The following is a 21,247-nucleotide window of genomic DNA, read 5'->3' as shown; positions in this document are numbered from 1 at the left end:
ATCTACAGATCTAAGAATTGAACCAGCGACATTCCTTATCACACAATTACTTCGATGTCTTATTTTTGTTTTTAAATTACACTAGTTCTTTGACGCATAAGACCTCAAAAAAGTGCATTTCTCGACAAAAGAGATATCTTGGGTTTTATATTCCACGTACCATTCCATATTCGCCTCACAGCAACAGAGGTATTACTACTACTACTACAATATTATTAACTATTCGAGTAGAACAGAGAACACACTTATCATTTTTAAAAATCAGATATACCTAAGAGAAGTAAATTTGATGTATAACACTAAAAGATCCGATGGAGGATAAAGGTGGTCAAAACCTTACGTTAAACTATGATTCTGGTTTAACAGACTCGATAGCGGACAAAGACATTAAATAAACACGACTACATCTGACCCTTTCCATATTTCATTTGATAATTTTCTCTTTTTCTGGGAGGAGGAATGATAGCTAAGTGGTAAAATGTTCAACAATTGTACAAGGGGTCTTTTTTCGATCATAAGTCATGCAAATCTGTGAAGGCCAACATCGTGCCCGTGAGTTCTCAAAAGTTTTTCCCGTTTCCTCCCACAGTCTCATTCCACCCATTATTTCATAATTACTGACTTTTTCATTCATTATCCGTCTCCTTTAGCCAGAAAGGGTATAACCATGAGTCAGTAAAGATCTTGTCACTTTTTTCCTTTCTTTTTAGAAATATGTTTCTGAAATACTGTTAATAAACATACATACCGTAAATAAACATATTATAAACAAACAAACACACCTCATTTACAAGGTGCAGGGGCAGTTGACCATGAAATGTAATGAATTCTATCAGATGATTTGGATATATAATATTTCCATCGTTGAGAAAACATTAGTCTGAATATGATAAGATCTTTACGGACAAAGTTAATTGTGCAATACATTTAATGTTAATACAAAGAATGCTTTTTTGTAGATATTTTCCGACAATATCACCCAGTGCACTCATCCTTGGATCTATTACTTCACGCAAAGGATATTACATAATTTTCAACGCTTTAATTGCGTGATTTTTTTTTTCTCCTTGCGGGAACTTTCTCCGTAAGAAGTCATATATATGAGACTTTACATTCTTTTTTCTTAAGGAAGAACAAATTTTTGCTTAGCTATACATTAGTTTCCTTTTGACACATTTATTAATTATGAATGTTAACAGGAAAAGTGTAATTTTGAAAACTGTATCAATTACTATAGAAAAACCACAAGAGCAAATCTACATTTCTTCCTTCGGAAATCAAATACCGGAATCCTGAAAGACATTTGCAACACCTATGAGGAAAGGATTAAAATCTTCAACATATCGTTTTACTTCTTAATCCATTGGTTCTAAACATTTGTAAAAATAAATAAATAAATAAATAAATAAAGTTTTACGTCCCACAAATATGCCGGCTAGGGTAAAAGGACTGTGATCATGAGAAATGGGCGAAAATGAAAAAAGTGGGAGAAAACGGGAGAACCCCGAGTAAAACCCACGCACACGGTGTTTGTCCACCACAAAGTTCACTTGGTGCGAGCTGGGGTCGAACCAAGGATCCCATGCACCAGAGGTGAACGCTCTACCACTGAGACACCGTGGCCTTCTCTCAACATTTGGATACAGGGCTCAAACTAATGAACGAAATTCTAACGATAAGGGAAAGAATATTTTCAGTCCCTCTCTTGTTATCTTTTTGTATAATTCTTACATAGCCGGTCGTTTGACAGGGAACTGATTGCACAGCTTAGGTACTGCATGTTTTAACTCAGCCACGGCCAATTAATACTTTGACGTGTTGACTTACTTTATAATGTATGATCATTCATCAAAATCTACTAATTGTGAGAAACAAATTTAACAACGCCATTTTTTTTTTTTTTTATTATTCGGTTTCTAATCCCTAATGCTTCAATAAAATACGACGGACATCCAGTGGAGCAGTAGCGTCCTTTCAGATTTGGCTTGGGGCGGGCAAGACCCCTTGATATAAGTAAAATTTCGCGTTTTTCACTGACTTACTACTACTACTACTACTACATTGATAAAATGTATATACATCTCAAACTCAGGGGGCCAAATGCCCCTGCCTGCCCCCTAAATGACGCCCCTGCAGTGGAGAAAGAAGAACGGTTTGTTTTGACACAAACAATTGATTTATGGAACAGACATTACGTAGTCCACCTTGCTCTCTACTTTCAGGCTATTCGGCATACATATTCTAGCACTTATTATGCCGTCACATCAGTTTTTCTATATCATCATTGTTCTCTGATGCTGTTCAGAAAGCGAGAACAGTAACCACTAATTTCTATGCCTACTCAGCGCTGAGATTCACAAAACCTCAAAAATGTCAGAGAACGAATAGAATTCACGCCCAAATCATATCCCCGTGTTACTGTACACTAGTTTCCACATTAAAATCTACAACAAAAACATCGTCGGCATTAAGTGTCAGATTTTACTATGTGGTATAATCTAGACGGTTTACAGATTTTCAAGAGAATCCTGATTCTATGTGACGTCCTTCCATTTCGTCTTGGAGAAAACTGTTGCTGATACGATGGAATTATGTTTATATATATTGATATAATTTAATTACTAATATTTTTTGCTGTCTAAATTTGTCATCAGATCTGGTAGTAAAAAATTATTTACGCTCATGTGAATGCATATGACGCTTACAATGCACATGGATCGGCCTGCAGTCCGAATTATTCATCGCGCTCGTTCGTTGCAACTAACCAGGGTTTGGTTAAATTTAGTTTTATAGACTTTCTTATTCAAAATTGCAAACTTGTGTCTCAGATAAATCTGATGATTATTAAAATTTTCTCCATGAATTTTGATTCACATCCCTCCGCTAATCAATAAAAAATCGTGTATATTCGTCTTGCCACGCAAGCATCATTGCTCATACCACGCAAACACCATAATCTTGCAAACATTTAATTCTTGGAACTAAAAGGAAAGGAAAAAAAAATGCTTAGTCAACGATACAACATTGGAAAACACAGTATTCGGTTTCCTTGTTAGTAAGAAGCTATGACGCAAAACTAGTTCAGCAACCATGTTCTCTGACTCGGCTGCACGTTTTTCAGATAAACATATCCCAAAGGACCTGCATTAAGTAAACAGAATTATTAAGTTTAAGGAAGTCAATTATATGCACTCTAATTATTTACTTAAAAAAATAAAGATGGATGGCTTCACATTCGAAACTTAATTCTAGCGGCCGACCAAACATTTGACACACGGAATCACAGTACTACTACAATAGTGGAACGTTTTCAAAAAGATTTCGGGTGGTATTCAGGGTCGTTCTGACGCGTGCATGGCGCCATATTAAAGAGTCCGACTAACATATGTTTCATGCGTAGTCAGGTCCTTAGTATCATGCTAATCACACGTCAGAATTACTCTGAATATAGCCCAACAAGTCTAGCAACTAGACTTCAGTCACACTAATTTTGCGGGAGACTACGATAAAGGTCCTTGTAAAATAAGGTTTTCAGGTCGTGGCCCTTCTTATACTGATGAACTATACAAAGTAATATTCAATTATCATAAATACTGTTTTTTATTTATCAGAAGTACAAGTACCAAGTATAAGAACGTTTCCTTCCGAAGTGCCTCAACATGCTTCGTAACTTAAAACAGGATTCTTGTGTGTGTTTTATCGGGGTTCTCTTGTTTCCTCCCACATTTTCATTCATTTCTTATCATCGTCTCCTTTAGATTAGACATAACCATGGAGCGTAAAACTGAAAACATTCTACTAACGACACTTGTAGGAAGAAATATAGATCTCTATTTTTTTTATGGACAAAATACAGTAGCTATAAACATACTACTAATCTAAGTGAACCACTGTTTGCATTCTTCTTCTTGTTCATCTCCACCATAGGTTGGTGGGCAACACGAAAATTTTAAAACTTTTCTCTCGCTTGGGAGAGGTGCTTTATATTTTGATAAGGCTTCTTCGTAACTGCACCTAGATAGTCTATCCTTGGTCTTCCTCTTCCTGGTTTACCTTCTGCTTTTCCCTTTATCAGCACGATGATCCAATCGGAGTGCCGAATAAGATGGCCAGGCATGCTGTTTCTTCTTTTTCCTATTATCTTGAAAATGAAATTATTCTATGCAGGAAGCAAAATTCGGCCATAGGCTACTCTACCACTATATCCTAACCTGCCTTACATTTGAGATGGAGCAATTATACGAACGGTAGCTTTAATTCATACCGTACTAATCCCGAATTCGAACCAGTAAGCTTGTTCGTTTTACAAGCATATTTCTTAGCTTTTCCACTTGTTCTCATATTTGTTTTTCAAGATGAGCACAGATCTAAATGTTAAAGAAGTGTAAAGTGCTACCCCACACAGAAACCGTGAAAAGCATTCAAAGTATCAGATCAAGAATTGAACTAGGGAACTCATTCAAAGTGTAAGATAAGAGAATTTTGCAAATGAAGGAAAAATATTACAATTGACATAGATTAACATATTAGTATCACCAACACGCTGAAATATCATAAATGCAAATACAAGATGTTCATGAGTGAAAACTACGACAATCAGTACCGTAAAGACAATCCTATGACACTTGTTCGTACTAACTTTTTAGCACAACTTGTTCAGAGTATAAAACCTGTTCTAAAGACGAACTGCAGACCTGTAACCTTGTGTGTATGTCAAACCTGTTTCCAACAACTCAAGTTGTGTTTTGTTTCAAAACAAACAGTGAAGATAGAGAACCAATGGAGGAAAGCTTAGTCAAAATTAATGCAATAGTTGTGTGCACTTCAATGTTTATCATGTAATATCACACGAGAAAATTTGCTCGTCACCAGTCTTGTTGTTTACAGAAGTTTTCTTTCTTTTTCTTTTCTTTTCTTTTTTGAAATTTTCAAACTAGTACGTTCGACACATAAATCCCTTCAAATATGTAGGTTTAAAGAAAGTATTTTCCATTCACAAGCAAACTTTTATCAAAACTAACGTAAATTTTCTCCTTCATTTGACAAATATTTTACCCATTGTTACTTTTTCACTTCTTTATCCGGTCTAGTGTACTCTATTTCGGATCTTTCTTGTCTCACTAGATACGAAATAACTTGGTCTCTTCTTTACCAAAGTCTCCTTTCATTTGTCTCAACTCCAATTCTCTTCTGTTCAGATATTGTTGCATAGCATTTGCTTATTACAAAACCAACTTCACTAGCCTTCAACTTGTATGAAATTCATATCTCCTCTGTCCTATTCTCTTCTGGTACATCCACTTTTTTTTTTTTTTTTTTTTTTTTTGACACTATCCAAAGACATTCGGAGACAAATGCATATAAGTGAAACCAGTTACTTTCACCATTCTCCCTCTGCTTGGTTAATTTTGAACCAAATATTTACATACAGACTTTCCTTTGGAAGACTCGCAAGTCTGAGCCTGTGATCTATCTTGCGCATTTATTTTTTTTATTTCTCTTTTTTAACGTTGTAAAAACTACATTACAGAAAATAATTACATTACCTTTATTATAAAAGCAAAAAAGCCTGTCTGCAAATCTCAAAACACTTAAGAGCTACGGGTTGCATAAACGCCTAGGCGAAAATATTTCTTATCTCTTCTCATAAAACCAAGACCCTAATTCCTAATAGTTTATCGTCAGGCTAATAGTTGTCGATAGGTGTGCTGCGTAATACCTAATGCCAAGAGATGTCGCTAGTGTGGAGGGGATTTGCAAAGAGGCCGAAGGTTTGGGGTAAACAACTAGTTAACATTAATAGCTCAGTAATACAACTGGCGTTGCGTCAAGACATGTAACGAACCCCAAGAAGTGAACTTCACAGAAGAATGAAATTTATCTTCTGCCACTGTTATAAAGCAAACATTTAGTCCAAGAATCGGCAATCTAAAATAGCGAAACTTAAATGTTTAGACCAGACCCCTAAACCCGAAGAAAAAGTTTTGTTACTATCTCTGATGTAACATCTACAACCAAATTCGTCAATAGCCTGTAATCAGCTGGCAGATTTGTACAGGATCCAGCAAGGAGGTATGGTGTATTTGAAAAGACTGTCACACACTTATATTTGAATGAAGTTCAAAATTTATCATCCGTTAATGTTACATTGGCATTTGAGATTACAACCATACGAGTTAGGTAGCATAAATTTTTGTCGAAGCATTCTCGTCCGCGACTGGTGAAATTATCCATACAACTTCTAAACACAGCATATGGAACATCTTCAATTTATCATCTTATGATATTGGAAAAAAGACTTCAAGAGTATGTGGTTCGTCTACGTAAACGGCACTTTTTAGGCAGCCCCATAAAAAACAGTCTCAAGGTGATTGGTCTGGTGACGGAGAATGCCACTCGACATCTACATGAAATGAAATCAGGCACCCAGGGAATTTTTTTTTTTTATCTGAAATACGTCTTATTGCTCTTTTTTACTGTGACAAATTAACTGTTTGCTGTGGTTTATCTCGAACGTGTATTATTGCGCTTTTTTTTTTCTTCGTGAAAAGGGGTGGACAATCTCTGTTAATACAGATCGTTACGTTGCCATGTTACATGTTTACTTTCTGCCAGAATTAAGAAGACTACGCATTATCCTCAACAGAGTGCGGGTTCACCAAGAAATTTTGTTTGTTTACCATTCCTGATAAATAGAAGTGGGATTCGTTGCTTATAATCAAAACTATATTGTCTATTAAACAATCCCAACACCCCTTCTGCAAACCTGTGTCGTCCGATGGAGTAGTTTTGCTAGTTTTGCTGCAGTTCCTGAACAACCATCAACTTACAGGGATGAGAATGGAAGTCCAAGTGTAAGATTTCCCGAAGTGACATGTCTGACATACAGAGAGCGAAAGCGTAACGCACTGCTCAACGACGAGGGCTAGCTTTAACTGCTTGTCGCAACCCTTCAACGTTTTCTGTTCGAACACCTCCCGTGTAGTCCCTACCTTACAGATCCTGTTTGAAACTTATTCACCACAGACTTCATAGTGATATCTCCTTTTGGAATGTGACCATGACAACCAACACTAAAATTGTTTCGAAGACGTTATTGTGTGATCACTACACAACGCCCCGTTTCAATGAAAGAGTTGTACGAAAGTCGCGATGCGCTACAGCCCAAGACCAAAACTTACTACTGAAATGGCATGTGGCAACGAGTATATTCAGCCACTCTAAATCATACTCGGCCCACCGAATCTCCCTGCCGGACCCTGTATAACACTAATTAACAAATTTAAACTTTTTGTTTGTTACATGAGAAAAATCACCTGATCTTAAAGGAACTTTTTGCGCTGAATTCGAATATGCACTCGGTTTCTCTCCATCACGTACAGTTTTCCCGTAACAGAGGGATTTTCGGGAAATTCCCTCAAAAATTTCCCTTTTTCAGATATTTTATTCCCCTAGCTCCTGTCCCCTTACATATAGTAACATAGAAATTATACCTAAGTATACCTTGATTTATATTTAATAAACCCTAAAGGTTTCGTAAAAATCGCTTTGTTCTTTCTAGAGAAATAAATATATTTGTATGTATACTGTGTGCACTGTTTATTGCACCTGATAGTAATGCTTTCAGATCTCCTGAGTTGGGGTAAAAACGATTTGCTTTATTACTACAAACACAGACATAAAAATGAATATTTACAATAGTCAACAACACACTTGTATTGCTCTCTGTAAATTAGAAACGTGTATAAAAATAGAATGTACTTCCAACGTATATTTTTTTAAAACGTACAGTATATGTATATCTTAATACATATATATATACAATTCTCCAAGTTTTTTCGTTTTGTTCATGAAATGGTTATCAATATTTGTTATCAAATGTAACAGAATGCAAAAGAACTTCCACTTCCCGAGCCCCCTACCAACTGGGAAGAGATATGGCCAAAAGACTCTGGTGATGATCATGACCTTGATGAACCATCGACATCAACATGTACATCCAAGGATCCAACGTTCATCCCTGACTGTGTTCGCGAGCCACATTTCATCCGGCAATGTGAACTTAATGAGCTAGTCCGTGATTTGCACCTGACAAAACAAGAGACGGAACTTCTGGGATCAAGGCTCCAGCAGTGGAACTTATTGGATGCAGAAACGAACATATCAGTGTACAGGAAAAGGCATGTTCAATTTTCAAGCTATTTCTCAATGCAAGATAATGTGTGCGTATGTACGGATATAAATGGGTTGATGGCGGAGCTAGGAATTCCTTACGTTCCAGAAGAATGGAGGTTATTTATCGACGCGTCAAAGGTCAGCCTTAAAGCTGTCCTTTTACATAATGGAAATAAAAAACCTTCTATACCACTTGCGCACTCAGTGAAGATTAAGGAATCCTATGACACCATGTCAACTTTGCTAAATCTTATAAATTACAAGGACCACTGTTGGCAAATGTGTTGTGATCTCAAGGTAATTGGTATTTTATTAGGACTGCAGTACGGTTACACGAAGTACCAATGTTTTTTATGTTTATGGGATAGCTGAGCTGATGACAAATATTATGAAGTGAAGGAATGGGAACCTAGAGTGAATTACGTACCTGGAAAATGCAACGTCAAATACGCTCCTTTGGTAGATCCTAATAAGATATTACTACCGCCACTTCATATCAAGTTAGGACTTATGAAAAACTTTGTCAAAGCCATGGACACATCTGGTGAAGGTTTCAAGTATTTGCGAGATAAGTTCCCTTACCTGAGTGATGCTAAGATTTCAGCGGGAGTGTTTATTGGTCCCCAAATTAGGAAATTAATGCTTGATGATAGCTTTGACAGCAAGTTAAACAGTGCTGAGCTAGCTGCCTGGACAGCATTTAAGTGTGTTGTGCGCAACTTTCTGGGCAATAACAAAGCTGAGAGTTACACAGAAATCGTACAGGACATGATACAGAAATACAAAGAGTTGGGTTGTAGGATGTCTTTAAAAATCCACTTTTTGCACTCCCACCTCAGCTTCTTTCCTGCTAACCTAGGTGCTCTCAGCGACGAACAGGGGGAAAGATTCCACCAAGATATAATGGCAATGGAGAAAAGGTACCAGGGACGATGGGATCCTTCAATGATGGGGGACTATTGTTGGGGTCTTGTTAGAGAATGCAACATTTCTTACAAAAGAAGGAAGTAGTGTACGTTTTTGTAACCCAATGGAAGTTTCATATATTGTGATAGTTTTGATTGTCTTTTCATGACCTTTTGGTACATTTGTATTATTGTTTATTGTAAATTGTCACACTTGTAAATTATATTGTATTATATTTTATATATGCGTTTGTGGTAATAAAGCAAAACGTTTTACCTCAACTTAAGAGATCTGAAAGCATTACTATAAGGTGCAATAAACAGTACACACAGTATACATACAAACATATTTATTTCTCTAGAAAGAATAAAGCGATTATTACGAAACTTGGATGGTTTGTTAAATATGAATCAAAGTATACTTATACGTCATTCAACGAACCTTCTGATCCTGATGTAAACATTGCAGAATTGTATTACTCCACCAGTCATCGGATGATTGGCTATCGGTCAGCGCTTCTTTCGAGAAGCACGTGCTTGTACCCTGTCGATGTTTTACTTATTCCCTGCATGTGGCCATATTGTTAACTGTGATTCGCGCTAAAGTTGGGTCAAAACCACTTTCAGTGCAGGCGTATTCTCTTTTATTGCATTAATTCAATTTAGTTCTTAGATAAAGTGTTGTTTCTCTTGTCTAATTCTACGGAATTCTGGTAATGAGCCTTATAAGCAAGGACTATTTTCTTCTGCCGCATGGGTGTTCTAAGGCTCTCTAACCAATAAAATCAAACAATCACCACGTGTATTTGTTTACATGAGGTACTGAACGTTCCTTGAATAAACTTTAGGTATAATTTCTATGTTAGTGAAGGGGACAAGATCTTGGGGTGTAAAATAAACGAAAAGGGAAATTTTTGAGGGATTTTCCCGAAAATCCCTCTGTTACGGGAAAATCGTATGTGATGGAGAAAAACCGAGTGCATATTCGAATTCAGCGCAAAAAGTTCCTTTAAGAACAGGTATTTCCTTTTATGTAACAAAACCTTTGTTAACTAGTGTAATCTAGTTTAGAAGCCAACTGACAGACCCAGCGATTCTTAAACTGCAGTTCGCACACCGCTGGAGGTCTTTGAGAGTATAGTTAGGGGTTCGCAAGTCAGGTAATTTTTATTGAACATCTGCAAAATACGTTAATCATGCTGTGTAATTCCAGGCAATCTTTCACTACCATCAAAAAGAGCGCTTTGTTGTTACGTAAAATGTAATTTGTAAGCAATAAATAAATATATGTCAACGGGAATTGATTGTTTCAGGTTTGCATCCCAGATTAATGTTATGTTGAAAGTATTGTGAATATAGTGCGCATGCAATATACTGTATACGCATTAAACTAATAAGAAATTGTTATGGGTCCTGGCAAAATGCACGTCATATCAAATTACAATTATTTCTTTTAGTTTAATATTCCATGATTATGCTCCGCAGTTAAAGGGCAAGTGACGATGATAATGAACAAAATGGTAGAATGAAGAATGTAGGAGAACCAGGGTTAGAAAAAACCCGGGTATTTTTGAAAAAGCCCAACCCACCTGGGCCCATGTGGGTTTTTTCGGGTATTTTCGGGTTTAATTGGGTTTTTTCGAAATATTTCAATGTCTTTGGGGTAAAAGTGTTCAAATTTGATTTATATTTCAAGATTGTCATTGTCGCAACTTGGAACAATATTCTGTTCACTACTGTTTCGAAAAAAATGTCCGCCATTTTGAAATTTTACATTGAATAGCCGAGAAAATCTACACTGCAAACTTAGAACGTCTTGCTTCTACCTTCAATATTTAAACTTAAAAGTCCGAAACTTGCACCCTGTAGCGTGAATACCCTCTAGTTGAAAAATGGCCACCATTTTTAAATTTTACGTTGGATGGCCGCCAATATATATATATATATATATAGCTAATTTAGTGTGTCTCGTGCTTCTACTCTGAAAATTTCTATTCAAAAGACCCAAAATTGCGCCCTGTGTGGATACCCGCTATTTTTTTTTAAATTGCCGCCATTCTGAAATTTTACGTTGGTATGCCGCCAAAATCTATACAGGAAATTTAGTGTGTCTCGTGCTTGTACCCTGAAAATTTAAGACCGAAAGTTGTACCCTGTAATGTGTGTGTGGTACAGGAAGACGAACAAGTGTAGATCAAGTCATCCCAGGAGCCTTAGTAACGTTCGCCAAATATGAATACCAAATATATTAATTTAAAACAAAGAAATTCATGGCAAATATTTTACAGCGTCAAATAAATGGTTTTGTTTTTGAAGTTCACTTTCGATACTTTGCGCGTTGAATTACGGGAATTTTCCTAGCATTAGCAAGCGGTTCTTTCCTGAAAATGAATTTAAAACAATTAACAAAGTGATAATTCAAATTTTATAAAGTAAGTGTTTCAAACTGCCTTAAATGAAATTAAATATCTTTCAGCTTAAAATAAATACTTTTATTGTTGAAGTATTCACTTCCGATGCTTTGTGCATTCAATTGTGGGAATTTCCCGAGCACTTCTTTCACGACGTGTTTTCACCGAAAATGTAGCTTTCTTTACTGTACATCGATACTTCCACTAGTACGGAAGTTTGAATTCAGCACTTGAAATAGTAGTTACATACAGGGTAGTATCCTGAAGTAGTAGGACTGATTTTTTTCCCGAGCGCGCGGAGCAATGTAGGGGGGGCTGTAAGGGTGGATGTTATGGAGGGGAGCCTTGGGAACAGGTGTCGATCGGCGGCAGTCGCCTGCATGCGTTAGTTGAGTGTGGACCACTGTATTAGTGACCTCCTGTTGTGACGCCTCGTCGTGAGTTGCAATGGAGCGAAATTTGGAGCAGCGGTACGCCATCAAGTTTTGCGTCAAACTGGAAAAATCAGCGACCGAAACCAAGGACATGCTTATGCAGGCCTACAAGGAGGATACCATGAGCTGCACAATAACCCTGTAAAAAGAAGGCCAGAATGTGGAAATCGATGTTGATTCCATTTTTTGACCGTCGTGGCATTGTCCATAAGGAGTTTGTACCTCCTAGACAGAGTGTAAATGCAAGATTTTACGTGGAAGTGCTCACACGGCTGCGAAATCGGATCACACGCGTGCGACCAGACCTGGTGGGGAAATGGAAGCTCCACCATGACAACGGCGCGTGGATTGTAAGGGATCTCCTGACCAAATTCGGCGTTTCCACGTTGCCTCACCCACCCCTACAGCCCTGATATTGCACCGCCGGACTTCTTCCTGTTCCCCCGTATCAAGAGGGAGCTCAAGGGGCATCGTTTCGACTCGGTGGAAGCGGTCCAAGCGGCGACGACGAGGGCGCTGAACGGCATCCCGGAGGATGACTTCCAGAAAGCCTTCGCGACCTGGAAGGCTCGCTACCAGAAGTGTGTGAATGCCCAAGGGGCCTATTTTGAAGAGTATTAAGTCAATGTACCAAAATGTTCAATATTAAAAAAAAATAATAATAATAATCAGTCCTACTACGTCTGGATACGCCCCTGTAGTCTTCGAGCATTAAGCTTCTTAAATCTGACAAGAATTTTTACGCTTCTTAAATCTGGTGTTGATTCTACAGAATGCTTATTTGAAGAGTAGCAACTAATTACGGAACTACACTATTGTTGCTGGAAAACACGTAAGAATACTTGTGTTACTATCAAATGTATGAAATAATACAAGTGTATTTACATATTTACTGCTAGTACAGGCACCTATGGCCTTAAACTCGTCAAATGTATGGGGGTAACGTCACCGAGTCGGCGAGCACACTATTCACGGAAAGTATTTTCTAAAATATAAAATTTCATATTTTACTTCAAGTAGGCTATAAACACAATCCATACTTTAATTTGTTCTATAATTATCTCAAGCTAACGTAAGCTTTTTATCCGTTCAGTGCATTCAGAACTTTATATAGGTCTAACGTTGAATGTTGTTGTATACTTTAACATGAAAGCATCTAATTCGCCCAAGGAAAGTCCAAGATCTGATAAAAATCACTTTAAATGTGATCACCTTAGTTGTACCAATAATATACTAACAAAAAAGTCAAAAACCCAGGTGGGTTTTAAAGTGGGTTTTTTCAGGTGGGTCCAGCCCGAGAAAACCCGGCGGGTTTTTTCGGGCTGGGCCCACTTGGGCAAACCCTGAGGAGAACACAAGAGAACTCTGAGAAAACCCAGGCACATGGTGTTTGTCCAGCACAAAATTTACTAGATGGAAGTTGGGATCGAACCACTGAGCCCTCACAATATTTAAGAACCGTTAGTCCAAGGCAATTAGGCTGATTACCGCAAAGACCTAATATCGCGAGTTCGAATTTCATTTCGGGAAGGTATTGTTCATTTTCACTATTTATTTCGTTAACATTCACACCTCAGTTTTCTTAAGGGACAACTGTAACACGAAAATAAAATATAATACTCTTCTACCACACCATTTGCAAGTCACATATTCTATACACTATATACACTCTACTCTAATTGTACGATTCAATCACGAAGGTCATATTATTAAAAAAAAAAAAAAAAAAAAAAAAAAAAAAAAAAAATGAAGACCTCTACACAAGGCCAACATGAATATTACAATATTTTTACGTTGTAAAACTGATGTTAAGAATTAAAAAAAAAAAAAAAAAATACATACCCTAAAATTACAAGCTCGCCGTACTTGACAAGTTGTTTGGGTTTCTCGCTATCATGCTTTGGTGTCGCAGGTGCAGAATCCTGCTTATCGGTGAGGACTTCCTGATGATTTGGTGGTGAATCCGTACCATCTGATCTGCAAAACAAAAGTTAAATCTACTGTAAACGAACAAACTAACTAACCTTATTTACTAACATTTTCTTGGATGTGTCTGTTACGAGATACCTTTCTAGTATTTGCAGGACATAAATGACCAAGAATGCACAATGTGACACCAGTGGCGCCATTTCAGATTTCACTTGAGGGGGGCAAGAGCACCACCGACATATGACTTTCACGTTTTGTATTAGTATATTAGTAGACAATCGATTAAAGTATATGTATTCCTCAAACTCTTTGGGGGCAATTGCCCCCTCCTGCCCCCCCAAAATGACGCCCCTGTGTGACACCTGAATTCATTCCAAGGATGAAATTATTTCAATATCCAACACAGAAGAATATATTATGAATATTTGAGTCGAAAATATGCACACAAAATTAGTCATTATTCGAACGCTGGTGGAGTTGGCAGAATGGTTCACTCTAAAACTCTCTGAACCCTGTAATGTGGTGCATCAAGACGATATGTAATGCGTTTTTTCAATACCCAAAATTTTCTCTAATACGTGGGTCGTTCAATATATAAATTTCCCTAAGCTGTAAAAAAAAATTAAAAAAAATAAAGTCCATTTGTAAACTATATATATTGGTACAAGTGTAGAAGGTTCACTCCTCGCCTCTACACATAATTTCCCGACGAGAATCAGGAATTTGTCTTACAGTTGCATCAATTTGTCCAAACTGTTTGAAAAAAAAAAAAAAAAAAATCAGAGCTCTGGCTACTTAGCATTCTTCTCACATTCCGTTTGACTTCTTCACCAGTTGACGCGAGACCAGATCGCTAATGTCGATCTCTTCTTCAGGCAAATGCAATTCGACATAAACGACCTGATCTCTTATGGGAAGAACTTGACGATTATTTTTTTTTACGTCCCACCGTTATGCCGGTAAGGCTAAAGGAGACGGTGATGATGAGAGATGAAGGAAATGGTGGATGAAGACAGTGGGAGGAAACGGGAGAACCGATAACGCCCACCATCACTCAACACGCAAAAAAGACACAAAATTGAAGATTTAGGTTGGGAACGGCTGCTCCACACTTCATATGAAGGGTAAGGGGGGAAAAAAAGAAGGAATGTCACAAAACTGCATTTTCGACTAAACGGCGTTTTAATACTGAAAACCGCATAAAAAAGAATAGAGTTAATCAAATCTTTTGCCCCTTTTTACATGGACATTTCTACACCTACGCATGCATGGCATATGCAGTCAAATAATACCAAGAGTCATCAACAGATAGGACAAAGCATCCGATAAAACGCGTACATGGACATTCCTTGTTTTTTTTTTTTTCATTACCCTTCATATAGCCTCGATTTAGAGCCGAATTACTTCCATCTTTTACCGGAATTAAAGTCTGCATTGCAATGTGAACATTTCGCAACAGATGAAGTGAGCAGAATGTGAGGTGAGTGTTAAATAGCTCGATTTTTTTTTCTTTGTATAAAGTTAGGATAAATTGGTGCAATGACGGAACAAATAAATGCCTCAATGTCAATGGGGATTATGTGGAGGGGCGAGGACGGACCCGCCTACACATTTATGTATAGTTTTCAAATTTATCTTCAGGGTGTCGACTAAAATTCCAAAATGAAATTTCGTGACTTTTTCTTTCCCAAACCATAAAATTTAGCAACATTCTCAAGAGCGAATTTGGATGCACATTGGGCCAAGTCTTCATGCATGCGATAGAAGTGTGCTTTGCCTGCGATTTGGTAACATCTAAAACTGACCTTAGACAATTTTGTTAGTGAATTTTGACGTTTTATAGAACAAAATTTTTAAGTCTATACTTATATTTGTACAGATAAAAAAAATCGTGACCCAAAAGTTGAATTTCTTGACTTTCATGACCGTTTTCTGATTTCGTGACTTTCGTGACCGATAGACACCCTGATCTTAAAAATAAATATACGCTTAAAGGAAACGACCCATGTATTATTCGTCTAAATCCAAGCAACTACAGCCCTCTTCCCTGGTCTACTATCTAGCGCGTGCGTCTTTGATTCACGTGGTTTAGGGTTCGATTCCCAGTGGGAGAGCATTAGAAGTTTGAACACGTTACACTGGTTCGGGTCCATATCTTGTATAGCCTCGATGTTGAAACGGGACGTTCAACTTCACAATAAACAATGCTTTCCGGTCGCATTTTTTATTGGGTGATTGAAGCCACCATAACAGTTTCCATTATCCTATTACTGGCCTCCTACATTAGATTTCGCTATGACAGAGGCTGACACCAACCTTACAATCTATAATTTATAAACTCATTCATGCTTTAGCTGACAAGTGAGTCTTTCAATATACTTTGCTAAAATTCATCTTTGTTCTTATAATAATCTGGCTAGATGTTCGGAAATAAAATCTACAAGTACAGGGTTTTCATAAAGTATGGACGGATTTAATTCGCTTATAATTTACATAAAAATGCTCATATTGAAATCAAATAAAGTGCAAACGGTAGCGGAAGGATTAAACTTTTACCTTAATCTGCACCAGCTCAGTTCAATCACCGCCACACCTCCAACTGGGCGCCTCTAGGAATCGACTTCTGTGGGCTGTTGATGATGCTTTCCCTTACCCTGCTCACTGTTGCAGGCGATGTTGGCGGCCTCCCACTTCGAGGACGGTCTAGGACGCTTCCTGTCTCCAAGAACTTAGCATGCCACTTTCGGATTTCACTCTCAGTCGGTGCCGGCTTTTTGAACTCTTTGGTGAACTTTCGACACACCAGAATTGGTGATTTTAGCTCTGCGTACCACAGAACACATTGCGCTTTCTCTTTCACCGACGCCATCTTTGATACGGTAACAGTGTTACCAACTAAAAATTTAATCCTTCCGCTACCGTTTGCACTTTGATTTCATTATGAGCATTTTTATGAAAATTATAAGCAAATTAAATCCGTCCAGACTTTATGAAAACCCTGTACAATTTTATCACTGGATTAAACAAAAACACGAGAACAGGAATTCATTGCAGTCAACCTATGACTTCAGCTCTTTGTCATGAAGCTGCTGATGCAGAAGAAAGATATTTTGTGAAGTGTAGGCCAGTAACGAGATAACAGTACTTGCACAATACTAAAAATAACAGTAAGACTAATCGATGTCGTGAAATAAATCGTAGTCTTTATTTATTGGAGGGAGGAACTGACATTAAGGTAAGCTCATTAATCCCATTACCACTTCTCAATTTTTCTTTCAAATATTGGATTGGTGCGTAAGTTCGGAAGGTTTTGATTATGGGGTAGCAACAATGCGTTAGCATACATCTTGCTCACCGATGATCAGATGCAGCAGCAACGGCGAAATCAATTTGTTCTCTATACAGCGGAGCTAATACATTGCTGAAAGGAGAGAGGGAAATGATTATTTGACAAAGAGCAGTTAAATGAAATTCTTCACGAAAATATCCATTAAACAACGCAGTAAGTGGCATCAACTATGAATTGTAAGCACTCAACTATTGTGTCCGCCCATTTGAATTCTATTGGTAAGATGTATTCGGTCAAATTGACCAAAGGAGTGGAGGACCAAGAACTCGGCTTCTGCATCTCCTATTCTCCCGACCTTGTGCCTATAGATTTCCACTTTTCCGCTCTTATTCTCTCTAACCACACTCATGGACAAATGTTTCCTGATAAAGCTGCTCTTGAAACTTGGGTCACTGGTTTCTCAAACTCAAAACCACACCACTTCTAAAGGAGCGGCACTCCTCCCACAAAGTTGGAATACGATATAATCATTAACAATGGAGGCGAGTATATTACTGAGTAAGTGTTATGTTCAGTCCTGCATAAGAAACATATGGTATTTTACTTAATCACCTGTGCTTGTGTAATTACTTGTACTATAAACGTATATTACCAGTCAAAGAGAGCGCGTTTCTAGTGTCGACCTATCATTTTGGCGGAAGAACTTAACTTTGCCATTGTGTCTCAGAAGACTACTGTCTAAAAGCAGCCATGTGCAACAGCCGGCCGTAATCTTTTAAACTGAATTATCTCCCTCCCCCCTGGATAACTGATATCCACTATAAAAATATCCACTACGTTGGAACATCCAGGGTATCGGTGTTACCAAACACTGAGAGACTATGGAGGGTCAAGTTTTCCAATAACATGGAAGATATTTTTTTTCTGCTTTTTGACTATTGTTAGAACAATTTTTGTGTTCCTGTGATGTTAGCGTAAGATGATCGAATTTTTCCACCAAATATGCTTAGTCAGTTCTTGTGGAAATGTTATACATTGTTCCGCACGGTCCTCGACAACAGTCAACCTTCTGATTGTGTAACTTCTTACACATGCCTGGCCTAAAGCATAAAATTTTGACGACAGCTGAATCGAGATCTGAGAGATACTGCAGACAGCATAAATAACAGCATGATAGGTGAGGCAACATATTTATTTATTTATTTAACAATCACCAGATACAACTCAGAGGCCATTTTATACTGGATATCCAACAATAACAGCAACAATGGAAAGGATTTAGGAAGGTATCGGTCAGGTCCTTTTAGTAGGTACCACCCCGGCATTTGCCTGGTAGGACTGAGGAAAACCACAGTCAGTATGGTAGGCAGCGGGAATCGAACCCACGACCTTCCGAAACGCTCTACCACTTGAGCTACTTCGCTCGGTATTAGGTGTATTTGTAAAATATAGACACTGGAGGTCAATGCAGACATAAAAAAAAAAGAGACAGACAGAGAGAGAGAGAAAGAAAGAAAAGCAAGTTAATATTCCGTACTTTTTCATACATCTTGATACGTAAACGTTTAAAAAGCTAACAATATTTTGAAAAATTTTTACGATGGTTTCGTAAGCCGACTTGTTGCGCATTGCAACAATTGCAAGCACTGCATATATGCTCCCATTGAGCGGCAATTGAGTACGTAAGTCTGTCTATAGACGTCGTAAGCTCAGTAGTGCGAGAAAAAAAATCCTACATACACCGGGGCTCGAACCTAGACCGTCCAACTGGTAGGTATAAATCTTACCAGCTACATCATTGCAGCTCTAGTTATATAATTAAATTAAGTCATAATTTCTGGATCAGCTACAGAAGATTATACTAGAAAATGTATTTTAAAATCATTATTCACGTGCATCTATCAAATCTTTCACTTGTCATTTCCGTAATACGAATTTAAATCTAAGAATTCATTTCACATTTGAAATTGAAATATCAACGTTGACAGCTGATATTAAAAGTGTTTTAAAAATTTAGCGATAAACTATGATTCCTACACAAAAATGTTATCAGCTGTGATTATCTTAATAGAATGAGTACATTTTGTTCATATCTAAGATCTGATCACATTTGTCTTCTATGCGTCAAAATTACTTAAGCAGAGTAAGAGAGACAGAGAAAAAAAGCGCTTCCACAAAAGAAAGAAAAAAGTTACGAAATCCAACTACTAACTGAATGTTGCAAAACTGACTCGAAACCACAAACAAACATTACACGACATATTGATGAAAGAACCATAACTGTGCGAAAATCATGTTTACTGAAGTACAAAGTATGCCATATTACTGTACTGCATATTAAGGCCTATATACTAAAATTATTGCCTCGCAGAAGAAAAAAAAAAAAGCTGCTGCATACACAATAATCAGGCCTTTATGTCAAACCCTAATAAGATATACATTTTCTTTTAACATACGTAAGCAACATTCCACTGCTTTCAGCCTTTGACACCTGGCAATGTCACACGTTATAAACACAAGACTGAACTACATTTGTTGAACAAACAACCGTGAAGTGCCGGGTATTTAAAGCAACTCCATATGACTTGTTCATAAAATTATAATTTAGTCATGACCGAGTGACTACTTACGTAAATACAAGTTATCTGAGCTACAACTCAGTTGGACATACGTACTAATTAGCAACGTCAAAAGCCCTTTAGGGTGGTAGAAGAAAGGATAGACCTATATGAAAAGAACATTAGGTGACCAGACTCTCATGAAGTCCACTTCTCGATATAGCAGCCTATCTACAGAAAGGTGTATCATTACATGTGACGGTCGTAAATTCAAATTTGACGGCTAGTGCTAGAGCTAGCAAATAACCATTCTCTGCCAAACGATACAAGTTTAAATAAGAAAAGAGCTCCTTCATGACTAAGCGGTTAGCGTACGCGCCTTTGGCGTGGGAGACCCGGCTTCGATTCCCGGCGGGAGCTCATGTGGTTCGGATTCCACGTTAATCAGTAGGTCCACGTCTCACATAGCTTCGCTGCTGAAAGGGACGTTAACTCAAAATCAACTCAACTCATGTGAGAAAAGCTTGCTCAACGTTTCGGCTTCCAACCTTTTTATTAGTATGAGTTTCCTACAGGACTCTTCATTGCAGGTAAATTAATGGGAGATTTAGACAAACTTTCTTTTCACTTCGATCTCGTCCACACTAACTATTTCTCTTAAAACCCAACGAATACATTCTATTTAAGCACATATAAAGAAATCATTAAAGTCAATGTCTATACGTGCCTATATACACATACATATTTCTATATATTAAAACCTTCAAATCAAAAGTAATCCATGCCTCTTTTCATCATCTAACAAAACCAAGTTCTCATAACATTATATACTGGGTGGGTCAGACTCAATTAGGCAGTTTGAATAGATGTTATTTTTATTGAAATACGTATACCATGCTGCAATGGTTATTGGTTAGGTTACAAAATGGAATCACACACTCAGTAAGTCCTCGATTTTCAACAGGGCACCACTTAAGTCAATACAGGCTTGCAGACGCAAATGAACATTTTTACATTCCTTCTTACACATACTCACTGGAACATTGTTGTACTCCTGAACAATCACTTCACGCAGATGTTGCTCACTGTCAATAGGATTAGCATATACTTTGTTTTTAAGATGACCCCAAAGAAAAAAACTCGGGTGGTATTTTGTCGGGTGATCTGGCTGGCCACTCCACAGGTCCTATAGAAGAAAATCTTCTTGTAAGAACGCCCGAACAATTTTGACGTGGTATGGTGAGGCTCCATCTTGCTATCACCACAATTTTTGAAAGTTCTGGGATGATAGTTTTCCCTCAGTTACTGTAGGTAGCTTTCTGTATGATGTTCGATTAATTCGTTATTATTTATCAGAAACTGCCTGAGTCTGTCCCACCCAGTATATAACATACATAATAGCAATAGTATTCCTTACTTGTGTCTCTCCTTCAGGACAGAATTAAATGCTTTCATATTCAAATAATATTGGTTTCCATTAATACAGCAATGACTCACTGCATGCAGTAAATAACTTTGCAGGACTGGTAATAAATACGTGAACAGG

At 37.6% G+C, this 21,247-nt stretch overlaps 1 protein-coding gene across 3 annotated transcripts in view; it reads right to left on the bottom strand.

The window, feature by feature from the left end:
• Pli (E3 ubiquitin-protein ligase pellino) overlaps positions 1-21,247 on the bottom strand; it is a 221,366-nt gene that overhangs the window by 102,629 nt on the left and 97,490 nt on the right. For all 3 annotated transcript variants that reach the window (XM_081730255.1, XM_081730254.1, XM_081730256.1), the window contains exon 2: positions 13,768-13,902. In XM_081730255.1, the coding sequence (XP_081586381.1) occupies positions 13,768-13,902 (135 nt within the window). The remainder of the gene's footprint in view (positions 1-13,767; positions 13,903-21,247) is intronic.

Source organism: Thermobia domestica, chromosome 11 (assembly GCF_964235325.1).
Source record: "Thermobia domestica chromosome 11, izTheDome1.hap1.1, whole genome shotgun sequence".
Lineage (NCBI taxonomy): Eukaryota > Metazoa > Arthropoda > Insecta > Zygentoma > Lepismatidae > Thermobia > Thermobia domestica.
Note: the sequence above shows the minus strand (reverse complement) of the source record. Positions and strands in the feature narration are given on the sequence as shown.